Source organism: Episyrphus balteatus, chromosome 4, assembly GCF_945859705.1.
Source record: "Episyrphus balteatus chromosome 4, idEpiBalt1.1, whole genome shotgun sequence".
Taxonomy (NCBI): Eukaryota; Metazoa; Arthropoda; class Insecta; order Diptera; family Syrphidae; genus Episyrphus; species Episyrphus balteatus.
Window position 1 is genome coordinate 9,932,792 of NC_079137.1, and position 12,478 is coordinate 9,945,269.

General features: G+C 39.2%; 2 protein-coding genes across 2 annotated transcripts; both read right to left on the minus strand.

Moving 5' to 3' along the window:
- Positions 1–398: 398 nt before the first annotated feature.
- On the minus strand, positions 399–1,370 carry LOC129918153 (uncharacterized). The gene has a single exon (XM_055998524.1). The coding sequence runs from the start codon at positions 1,368–1,370 to the stop codon at positions 399–401; it is 972 nt and encodes a 323-aa protein (XP_055854499.1).
- Positions 1,371–2,556: 1,186 nt separating this feature from the next.
- LOC129918155 (uncharacterized) lies at positions 2,557–7,766 on the minus strand. The gene is made up of 2 exons (XM_055998525.1): positions 6,539–7,766; positions 2,557–3,503 (listed from the first exon to the last, which is right to left on the minus strand). Exons 1-2 carry the CDS (start codon positions 7,599–7,601, stop codon positions 2,557–2,559), a joined length of 2,010 nt encoding a protein of 669 aa, XP_055854500.1. The 5' UTR covers positions 7,602–7,766.
- Between the last annotated feature and the right edge of the window lie 4,712 nt (positions 7,767–12,478).

Sequence of the window (12,478 nt, forward strand, 5' to 3'; positions counted from 1 at the left end):
TTATTTGGGATATTATATGGGGTATTGAATTGTTCAAAAGGAAGTTGAACTGAGCGCCATCTAATATTTCGTGGGCGAATCTCACCTAAACATTGCCGGCCGCCTTGCAGGATTGCTGCAAAACAACTACATGTGCGAGATAATACATATTTTAAATACACCCTATTAGGGGTTGGAGAACCTTTGAAAAGAGGGGTTCTGCTCACTCTTGGTGGGAAATGTTAGTATGGGAAAGGGAAATACAATTTGGTTTTATTTGAATAATATGATTTAAGTTAAGTGTATAAATTCAATTTCAAACTAAGTTATTTCAAATACGTACAATTTCTGAAGATAAATGCATTGGTAAATAAATTTTTACACAAAATAGATATAAAAAAAATTAAATTAAAGATAATTCAAAGTGTGTTTTCTTCTTCATCGCGTAGTAGGATACAAAGCTTAACGATAGGACGTTTCAATATACCTTTTTGAGTCTTAACATCTGCTACCCTAACTCTTCCGTCAGAACCTGTATAAAGTTTTACTATGCGTCCTAAAAGCCATTCGTTACATGAAACATTTTCTTCTCGGATGACGACGAGATCGTTAAGGGCTATATCGCGTTTTGAATATTTCCATTTATATCTTTTTTGTAGCTCTTTAAGATACTCTTCTTTCCATCTCAAACAGAAGTTATGATGGAGAATTTTAACTTTTTTCCATCTATTGCTTAGGCTCAAGGAAGTGGATGTCATATCCGGTTCCGGTGGAGCCAAAAGGGGTGCTCCTCGTAGGAAATGACCAGGAGTCAAGGGTAGTATATCTATGATGTTATCAGTTAAGGGTATGAGGGGACGAGAATTCAAACAGGATTTGATTCTTGCCAGGAGAGTAGTAAACTCTTCAAAAGTGAATTTATTTTGACCAGCAACTTTGCGGAAGTGGGCTTTAAAACTTTTAACGCCCGCTTCCCACAAGCCGCCCATGTGTGGGGCACCAGGAGGTATAAATTTCCAATTAACTCCTTGAGGTTGATATATACCAGACACATCTCGAGCAAATGAGTCTATGAAGAGCCTGAAATCGTTCGCTAAAACCTTGCTAGCGCCTACGAAATTAGTTCCGTTGTCGGAAAATATGGTTTTTGGAAGACCACGGCGAGCTACAAAACGAGAAAAGGCAGCTAAAAAGGCAGAGGTAGAGAGATCACTTGTGGGTTCTAGGTGTATTGCTTTAGTAGCAAAACAAACAAACAGACACACGTAACCCTTTGTGATGCGACAGTTACGTGCAGAAAAGCTTTTGATAGAGAAAGGGCCAGCAAAATCGATGCCAGTATTAGCAAAGGGAAGTGAAAGTTCTGTTCTTTCCCTAGGCAGTGCAGCCATTATTTGAGTGGTAATTTTTTGTTTATAAATTGTGCAAATGGTACACTTACTTATGCAATATTTGATTAGGTTTTTGAGTTTTGGAAGAAATGGGTTGATTTCTACATAAAGCTGAGTATTCATTTGGGAAGTAAAGGTTTTGTGTTAAACGAATTAAAAGGGTTTTGGTATAAGCGAGTTCTTGTTGGGTAAGAGAAAAATTCATATCCTGAAAGGGTTTCGGTCTTCGGGGTCTAGAATTTCGGGTAAATCTAAAAACATAACACATGACGCGTAACATTCTTGTCCATGAAGAAAATCTTCTTAGAACGGATTGAATATCGGGAAAAAGTATAGTCAGAAAAGTCTGAATAGGACGCGCTTCAAGATCTTGTTCCATTGGAGAATTGGGAATCGAACTAGGCCAAGAGTTTTGTGATCCCGATAACCAGTAAGGTCCACGCCACCATAGTTGCTTGTCAAGGAGTTCTAACGGGGTCAATCCTCTGGTTGCAAGATCTGCTGGGTTATCTGCAGACCGAACATGTTGCCAGTCGATAAGTCCAACATTTTGAATTATTTGAGAAACTCTGTTTCCGACAAAAGTTTTCCACATATGTGGGGGTTTCTTAAGCCAAGCCAGAACAATAGAGCTGTCGGTCCATAAAAACGTTTTTTCAATAGTGTAATTGAGTTGAGGGATAATTTTCTTAATGAGTTTTGAGAGAAGTAGGGATCCACAAAGCTCCAATCTTGGGAGTGATATCTGCTTAACTGGGGCGACCTTAGTTTTAGCACAAAGAAGGTGAAAAGTAAATTTGTTATCTTTATGGTTCACTCGAATGTATAATGCAGCGCAATATGCGCGCTCAGAAGAATCACTAAATCCATGTAGCTGAATTGAAACTGAAGGGTTATATTCAATCCATCTAGGAATTCGAACATTTCGGATTTCGGGAAGGGTTGCTACGAAATTCTTCCAAGCTTGACACGTTAGAGGCTCTAAGGGTGAGTCCCAAGACGTGCCATCTTGCCATATCCGTTGCATTAAAATCTTCGCCGTTATGATAGTCGGGGCTAGCCAACCGGCTGGGTCAAACAATTTTGCAATTGCCGAAAAAACTTTTCTTTTAGTGATTGGGGAAAATTCGATTTCTTCGAAGTGCGAAATTAGGGAAAATTCAAATGCATCATTAGCAGCGTTCCACTATATTCCTAACATTTTTGCGCTGGACTTTTCTTCTAGTTTTAGGAACTCTAGACTTAAGAGATCTGCAGAGGGAAATGAATCTAAAAGTTCGGAACAATTAGAAGTCCATTTTCTAAGGGTGAAACCAGCTGAGTTTAAGGCTGCCACTAACTCTTGTTGGCAAAGCTTAGCTGTTCCAATATCATGAGCACCAGAGAGGGCATCGTCTACATAAAATTCATTTCGAATAATGTTTGATGCTAATGGAAATTGAGTTTGAATATCATCAGCTAGCTGTTTTAGGGTTCGGATTGCTAAAAACGGTGCACAATTGATACCAAATGTGACGGTTTGCAGTTCAAAATCGCTAACGGGTTCATTTCTTGAGTTTCGAAACAAAATTCTTTGGAATGGGGTGTGTTCAGGATGAACAAAAATCTGGCGGTACATTTTTGTGATGTCAGCATTAAAAACGTATCTATAGAAACGCCAATTGAGAATTAATGAAATGAGATCTGACTGTAAGCTAGGACCAGTATAAAGAATGTCGTTTAAACTTTTACCATTTGAAGTTGGACTGGATGCATTAAATACGATTCGGGTTTTGGTAGTAGTACTCTCGGGTTTTATCACAGCGTGCTGAGGTAAATAATAAGAATTTATGTCGGTAGACTTTTGAATTTCGATCGGAGCAACTTTTTTCATGTGATTTAGGGTTAAATATTCTTCGAGAACATTGTTGTATTCAGTATGGAAACTTGGGTTTTTAGCTAATGCATTTTCAGTACTAAGATACTGTTTCAAGGTTTGTTCTCTCGATACCCCGAGAGCTGGAACTTCATCTTTGAAAGGAAGCTTACAAATGTAGCGACCATCAGCATTGCGAGTTGTCGTTTCAGCAAACAACTTTTCACAGATTTCATCTTCAGGAGAAGATATTATATTGTCTAAAATTTCTTCAATTTCTATAAATTTTGAAATCTCTTGATTAAGAGAAATTTCACTGAAGTATGTTAGGGACGTCGAAAAGCATTGCATGGGTCGTTGAGAGAGACTTCCTGATAAGACCCATCCAAAGATGGTATCTTGAGCTACCAAGGATCCGAAGATGTTATGTTTTAAACCATTTCGAATTATCGAAGGATATTGTAATGTTTTATTTCGGGTTCACAATAAAACTTATTTAATTTCCACTTATATTTTCGTTCAAATAAGAACACACTTTATTTCAACTCAATTTACTTTTATTATTCGTTCAAACAAACACACGTTTAAATCACTTTATTTACTACTAAACAATTTCCAACACTTTATTTCACTTTGTACTGCACTCTTTCACTTTCAAAATTAAACTGTATCCGGTCGGTGTCCACGCTGCCCTTTTATACCTGAAATTCGGAATTCGAGAATGTCTTCGAAGGTTCTCGTCTTTGCTTCTCGAAGCTTCCTTTCCAAGAGGGGGCGCTTCATACTTCCAGTCCAGTGGGATATTTTGGGATATTCAGCAGTCGAGGGAATTTCTTTGGATGCGTTCAGAGGGTAGTTTCTTAATTACTAAAGGTCCGTTCACATTTCTACCTTTACTGTAGCAGGTAGTGTGTTCAGACTTTTATCTTAAAAGTAGTTCGGTAATTCATCGTTACATTGCCCCCCTCTTAGGATTGTTCGTCCCGAACAACTCCATTGCTTCTTTCACCATTATAACGATGTAAACGGTCACAATGAACTACCTTTAACTTGCCTCTTACCCCTCTCTGTATACGGTAAACCACGTCGTTGATTCTGGTTATTACTGTGTAAGGGCCTTCCCAGTTTTGTTGTAGCTTCGGTGATAGTCCCTTTTGTCGGTGGGGATTGTAAAACCACACAAGTTCTCCTTCTTGAAACCCTGTTGCTGTCGCTCGCGCGTCATATCTTGTTTTCATCCTGTCACTAGACGCTTTTATATTTGTCCTTGTCCGTTGGTGAATGTCAGCCAGTGTTTCTTTCAGGTTATCAACATACTCATCTATTTCCTGTGGCTCATTTGGAACACATCCGAATTTTATCTCACTTGGCAGCCGTATTGTAGAACCAAAAAGGACTTCCGATGGTGTATGTCCAGTGGAACTATGTGTTGCACTTCTATAAGCCATCAAGAATAATGGAATATGTCGATCCCAGTCTCGTTGATTATCGTTGACTACTTTTGACAGGTGTTCTTTAAGTGTCCTGTTAAATCGCTCAACCATCCCATCAGATTGTGGATGAAGCGGTGTTGTTCGCGTCTTCTTGATGCCAAGGAGTGAGCAAACCTCTTGAAAAATCTTAGATTCGAAGTTCCTTCCTTGGTCGGAATGAAGTTCCATGGGTACTCCGAACCTGCTCACCCAATGAAAGACAATCTTATCCACAACTGTTTTGGTTTCCTGGTTTGGGATGGCAAATGCCTCAGGCCACTTGCTGAAGTAATCCATCACTACGAGGATATACCGGTTTCCTTTGTTGGTTTCGGGAAAAGGACCTGCCACGTCTATTGCAATCCTCTCAAAAGGTGTGCCCACATTGTACTGATGCATCTTGCTTTGCATTTTTCTAGCTGGTCCTTTGCTAGCGGCACAAGTATCACATTTTCGGCACCACTTTTCAACGTCTTCTCTCATACGTAACCAGTAGAATTGCTGGCGTACCTTTTCCAGCGTCTTGTTGATGCCTAAATGGCCTCCAGAAGTTCCCTCGTGCATCTCTCGGAGAACATCATTAACCTTTGACTGAGGTAGGATTAGTTGCATTACATAAGATTTACCATCTGCGGATTCCCACTTACGCCTGAGTAACCCTTCTTGCACATGAAGTGAGTCCCATTGTGCCCAATATGCTTTTAAAATGGGGCTTCGGTCGGAGATGTCGGCCCATTCTGGTTTCTCTTCATGTTCCTTCCATGCAAGGATGGGTTCGATGTCCGAATCTTCCTGTTGGGCCATCCTGAGTTCTTCATTACTCCAGCCGCAAATGGGGTCAGCTCTCGTTCTTCTTACAGCGACAACTTCCTTTTCCTCTAGCCGTGTGCAATGCTTGCAGTCTTGCTTGCACGGGCGCCGAGATAATGCGTCTGCATTTGAATGTAGCTTTCCTCTTCGATGTTGAATCTGACATTGATACGTCTGGAGTATCTCGATCCATCTTGCTACTTGACCCTCTGGATTTTTGAAGTTCAAAAGCCAATTTAGTGCACCATGATCTGTGCGAAGAAGGAACTTCTGTCCATAGATGTATTTATGGAAGTGCTTTGTTGCCAATACCAGAGCAAGAAGTTCCCTCCTGGTCACGCAATAGTTTCTTTCTTGTTTCGACAGTACCTTGCTGAAATAGGCAACGACTTTTTCTTCTCCATCATGAACTTGCGATAAAACAGCACCAATTCCAACATTACTTGCATCTGCGTCAATGATGAATTGTTTGCCTGGAGTCGGATAGGCCAGCACAGGAGCTTCACATAACCGCAGCTTCAGTTCCTGAAAGCTTTTCTCACACTCACCTGACCATTTAAAGGGTTTACCCTTCTCCGTAAGCTGGTGTAAGCTTTTGGCGATTCTCGCAAAATCCTTCACGAATCGTCGATAGTACGTTGCCAGACCGAGGAAACTCCGAAGTTGATGCTTGTCCTGAGGGGTTGGCCAGTTCTTCACAGTGTCAACTTTTTCAGGATCAGTCTTTACTCCTTGGGATGAGATGATATGCCCCAAATATTTAACCTCGGTCTTGAAAAGTGCACATTTCTTTGGATTTAACTTAAGATGTGCTTCTCGTAGCCTCTGGAATACAGCCTTTAGGTTTTCACAATGGTCATCAAATGTTTTCCCGTAAACGATGACATCATCCAAATAGACTAGGCAAGATTTCCAGGTTAATCCATTTAAAACGCACTCCATTAAGCGCTCAAAAGTAGCTGGGGCATTGCATAGCCCAAACGGCATGACATTAAACTGCCACAGACCATTTCCTGTGGAGAAAGCCGTCTTCTCCCGATCTTCTGGATGGATTTCTACCTGCCAGTAGCCACTCTTCAAATCCAAAGTCGAAAACCATTGTGCTCCTTCCATTGCATCTAGAGTATCGCTGATTCTTGGCAGTGGGTAGCTGTCTTTCTTCGTCACATCATTCAGCCTGCGGTAGTCGACACAAAATCGAGTGCTTCCATCCTTCTTTTTGACGAGAACTACCGGTGATGCCCAAGGGCTTTTGGAATTTTCGATCAGCCCGTCTTTCTTCATTGTCGATATCATTTCTTCAACTTCACCTTGTTTGGCCAAGGGGAGACGTCTTGCTGGTTGACGAATCGGCCTAGCGTCTCCTGTATCGATTCGATGCTGCACCAGTTGTGTTCGGCCGTATTGCCCGCTGGGTGAAGAGAAGATATCAGCATATTCATGAAGAAGCCTTCCAGCAACATTAAGCTGATGTTGACTCAAGTTGTCTGATTTGAGAATTTGAGTCTTTAGTTTCTCAGAGTTCATAGTCATCTGTGTGTCCATGTCGTTGATCTTAGTTATTGCGGACACAGATTCACATTGCCCAACAACTTCTCCTTTCTTAAGCTTGATTGGGTACGGTTTGATGTTAAGTATACGTACAGGTACCATGTTGTTCTTTGGTGCCACAAGAGTCTTCCCGATGATGATGTTTTCGGAACTTTGCTCAACTTCTGGTTCAACCATGAGGTATCGATGGCTTCCAAAGTTCCCCTTTAACTTGGTCCACACAAAAACTTCTGAAGAAGGAGGCAGGCACATGTCTTCTTTGATGACAGTTCTAATTGTTGTCGAGTTGTCAGTGCCATAGACCATTGGAATCTCTACATTTCTGTATTTCAGGACTTGATTACCGATATCCAAAATGATTCCATGCTCCTTCATGAAGTCGATTCCAATGATGCACTCGTCACATATATCTGCCACCAAAAACACATGCGAAAACTCTAGTTCTGCCATACGGATCGTAAGACGAACTTCACCGTACACCCTTGCTGCTTCTCCTGTGGCGGTCTTCAGACGGTAGCTGTTGGTGTTATGTAGCCATGTCATCTTCACCAAGTCTCTTCGTACAATAGAGGCAGTGGCACCGGTGTCAATTGTAGCCACGTGTTGGTTGTTGTTTATGGTTGCCTCCACTGTCAGACTTTTGTTGTCTCGTTTAGTCTGTGAGACTTGAATTGTGGTTCTGGGGCCATCGATACCAGAAACCAGCTTCTGCCCCTCGAAGTTGGTTCTTACTCGTTTCCCGAATGGGAATCAAGTTGAGGATGAGTGTTGGTTGTATCGCTTACCTGTTGTTGGGCAATATTCCTGTTTCCACAGTGTGTGCAAGCAGTTCTTCTTGGTGGCAATCTGCACTGCCGCTGGAGATGTCCTGTCTTGTTACAGTTCCAGCATCGAGCAGCTCCGTCTCGTTGGTTTCTTTGGAATGCGAGTTTTTGACAAGAGCATTCCTCCACTGCAACTTCTCTTACCCGATGAACGCCTTGAGAAGCCTGTTCTGCTGCTTCCATTGTTAGTGCGAACGCTAATGCTTCAGGAAGGGAACGTTTTCCAGCTGTTCGAATCGCTCGCTGAAGATTTATATCAGATACAGCACGAACAAAGGCTTCTGTCGCAAACTGATTTATAATGTCGTCTCCTGCTGTCGGATATGCCAGATGAGCTAACCTTTCAATATCTGCTTGGAGTTGTTGCAGAGTTTCTCCTCTTTTCTGCACTCTTGTATTGAGTTGGACGCGGAAGACTTCCTGCATATGGCCATCTCCAAAGCGTTTTTCAATTACCTGGACAAGAGCGTTAAAGTTACCATTCTTTTCTGGTGGTAAAGTTTGTAATAACTCAGCAGCAGGACCTCTAAGAGCAAGAGTCAGCGCTATACATTTGTCTTCGTCATCCCAGCCATTTGTTGTGGCAGCTGCCTCAAACTGTTTTTTGTAGATTGACCAAGAACTTTGTCCATCAAAGGTTGGTGGATGCATTTCCTTCTTCTTTGGATACTCACCAGAACTTTCTCGGATCTTAATTTTCCGAACTTTGTCAAGTTCTTCGGTAAAACTTTGCATTTTCACTTCCATTCCTTTAAATTTGTCTTCGAATTTTATTTCTACTTTCTCGAGTTTTTCTTCAACTTTCTCAAACTTTTCTTGAGATTGTTTTTCAACGCCTTTGATTGAAGCATCAAGAGCAACGAACTTGTTCTCGATCGCATGAAGCTTACCTTCGATGAGGTTTTTCTGTTCATCTAGAAGGTTCTTTTGCTGTTCCAGAAGATTCTGTTGTTCACTCTTTTGTTCTTTACGTTGTGCCTCAATTTTTCCGAGAACATTACTCTGTTGTTTTTCTAATTGTTCTCTCTGTTCATTGCGTTGTGTCTCAATTTGTTTGAGAAGATTTTCCTCGAACTTAGCAAGGAGAACAGACATCATGGACGACATATCGGAACCAGTACTTACTTGTTCTTCTGTCATTTCAACTTCGAATTGAAATGTATCCAAATTTTCGTTTTCCTGGGTTAAATAATCCTGCAGACGAATAATGAGGTCATTTTTCGATCCAGCAGTAGGAAGACCTCGCTTATTTAATTCCGCCTTCAGCTCAGTTAAACTTAACTGATTTAATGTCTTACCCATTTTAACTTTTTAAAACGCGAGCACTTTTACTTATTTCAAAATGTATTACACTTTGTTTATTGTTAAGACACACGCGCACTTTTTATTTTTTTTTTTTTTCCCGCGAAATTATCTGATTCGCACAAATAAATAAGTTTTATTCCACTTTTCTGACACCAATGTAATGTTTTATTTCGGGTTCACAATAAAACTTATTTAATTTCCACTTATATTTTCGTTCAAATAAGAACACACTTTATTTCAACTCAATTTACTTTTATTATTCGTTCAAACAAACACACGTTTAAATCACTTTATTTACTACTAAACAATTTCCAACACTTTATTTCACTTTGTACTGCACTCTTTCACTTTCAAAATTAAACTGTATCCGGTCGGTGTCCACGCTGCCCTTTTATACCTGAAATTCGGAATTCGAGAATGTCTTCGAAGGTTCTCGTCTTTGCTTCTCGAAGCTTCCTTTCCAAGAGGGGGCGCTTCATACTTCCAGTCCAGTGGGATATTTTGGGATATTCAGCAGTCGAGGGAATTTCTTTGGATGCGTTCAGAGGGTAGTTTCTTAATTACTAAAGGTCCGTTCACATTTCTACCTTTACTGTAGCAGGTAGTGTGTTCAGACTTTTATCTTAAAAGTAGTTCGGTAATTCATCGTTACAATATATTATATCGGCACCAAGTACGAGATCAACCTTTGAGCTTGATTTGAAATCGGGATCTGCTAAAGGAAAATCAATGGGTTGTGAAATCTCAAATTGTTCTATACAACAAGATGGCAAATCTCCCGTGAGTCGTTTTAAGACAATGGCGTTTACACTGAGGGTTAAATCTGGAGTTTGATTAGATCTAAGAATAAGAGAACAAAGTTTTGAAGCGTTGGCAGTAATAACAGCATTTATTCCAGAAATATGAGCTTGGATAGACTGGGCAGGTAGCTTAAGTCGAGTTTGTGCTTCCTCAGAAATAAAGGTCACTTCAGACCCCGGGTCAAGAAGTGCGCGAAGAGTAAATGATATACCATGGTGTTCAACAATAACTAAAGCGGTAGCTAATATAACGCGGTTTCGGTTGCTGCTATAATATGAATGTAAATATGATGAGTCTTGAGTTTGTGGTTGAGTGGACTGTATAAACGAGGAACTATGAGCTGAATTGGGATCTGAACTATAGTTTGTAAAGTGTGATTGATTTACAGATAAAGGGTGAAGTAGAGAGTGGTGACGTTCTTTACATTGTATGCATGTGTAGGTACTCTTACAATCTTTTTCTACATGAGAAGTTGCAAGGCAATTCGAGCAATAATTATGGGATTTGACGGTTTTAATTCTATCATCTGTTGTCATTTGCAAAAACTTATTACAAAACCGTAGGGGATGATTTTGATCGCAAAGCTTACATGTGAAATTGATTTGTTTACTATGATACGACTGTTGAATTCTTTCGTGAGAGGGTTGAGGTGAATGAGTTTTAGTAAAAGTTGCTTTTGGTTTGGGTTTTAGGCGAATATCAGAAACTGTTTCTAAAACTTGAAAACGGTTGGTTAAAAAAGTGTCCAACTCGGACCATGTAGGGATCTTCCGCGGGTTTTCGATGGACTGTTCCCACAATGAAAGTGTTACGTCAGGTAAACGACTCGAGCAAAGATAAACGAGAATAGAATCCCAATTGGATGTATCTATTTTATTAACTTTAAGAGCGGATAGACAATCATTAATATCTCTTTGAATGTTTTTAATTCCTACACTTGATTCTTGGGCAATGTATGGCATGTTAAATAACGTTTTAAGTTGAGTATTCACTAGAATACGCATGTTTTCGAAACGATCCTTAAGGGCTTCCCAAGCGAGATCAAAACTTCCAGCGGTGAGTGGGAATTTGCAAACGATGTTGCTTGCTTCACCTCGCGTCTTAGATCGAAGATGATATAGTTTTTGCACAGCACATAATTTAGGGTGGTTTGCGTACACTGCAGTAAACATGTCCCTGAACGAGGGCCATGTTTGGTATGTACCATAAAAAATCTCGGTGTCACACGGAGGGACTTTAAGACATGACACTTCACTACTTGAATTATTACTTGAATCCTGAGATTGCCTTGCACTTTGAGAGTCGGATGTATTATCTTTTAATTTACTTTCAAAAATTGTCAATAATTTCTTTGTGAGCTCAATAATATCACTTAAACAATTAACGAATGTATCCGAAGCCTGTTTATATTTAGCTTTCACTGATTTTAATTGATTTTCATCGTCTGTGCACTCAGAAGAACGAATGCAAAATGAATAACTTTTCTTAACTTCATTCCAAAGATTATTCAATTCAAATTTATAGGCTTCTAAGGAACTGACTGTAAAATCAGTAGAAGCTTTACCTTTAAAATCGGAACAAAATTCGACCAATTGATCTGAAGCCAAAATAAAATCATCGAGAGCAATCATATTGGAAGATGAATTGTAAAATGTATGAGTTTAAATGGAGTTTGAAATACAAAAAATGCTTATGGAAATTGAAGGGTGGATATGTTATTGAAATAATGATCGCTAAATTGAGATTATTATGAAGCGTTGAATGGGGATGCAAAGTATTTTAAAGATCAAATAATAATGTCAAAGAATACTCACTGTTAATTGAAATCTTGGTTATGTAAACTCTACGCATGAAATATGTAGGTATATGTGTGTGTAGAATTGTAGGTAGGTATGATTTATACTTTTTTTTTTTTTTTTATTTTATCCGGGATTTATAGCTATGGATATTGAATTTAACTTGAAGAAATTCTATCAAATTGCTAGAGGTTTAAATTCAATTGTTCTTTAAACTTTGTATAGAAGATTTTAACACTTTTATTATATATGTAAAATACCATCGGTAGTAATTTGTGCGGGAAATCACGTGGGTATGATTTTTGGTAGCTTTCACCTATTTTACAACTTTTTTATCATTATTTTTCTATTTTTTGTAAATTATAACGCTTTTTAATAAACTTATAAGAGATAGAGAACTGAAAATTCACGTGTTTTGTGGTTCAAGACGACAGGATTTCGCACAGTAAAGTATGGGGCAGAAAATGTTAAACTTCTCTTTTGAAATGATTTTATAGCAAGATTTAACTATTTTACTGACAACTTTGTCTGAAATATTATTGAAAATGATACTAACAATGAGAATGAAAAAACACTTTACACGCGGTTTTTTTTTTTTCTTTTTTTTTTTCGTTTCTCTACCTTTGCAAGGAATGTATTACCGATCGCGAGAATAAAGACAAACTAATGAATTTTTACCAAATTTATTTTTCAA

Coding starts and splice junctions, on each gene's coding strand:
- LOC129918153 (XM_055998524.1), bottom strand. CDS start 1,370: ATGGCTGCACTGCCTAGGGAAAGAACAGAACTTTCACTTCCCTTTGCT.
- LOC129918155 (XM_055998525.1), bottom strand. CDS start 7,601: ATGACATGGCTACATAACACCAACAGCTACCGTCTGAAGACCGCCACA. Junction 3,504..6,538: donor CCATCCAGAAGATCGGGAGA/AGACGGCTTTCT, acceptor CAAAATTTATAG/AAATTGAAGAAATTTTAGAC.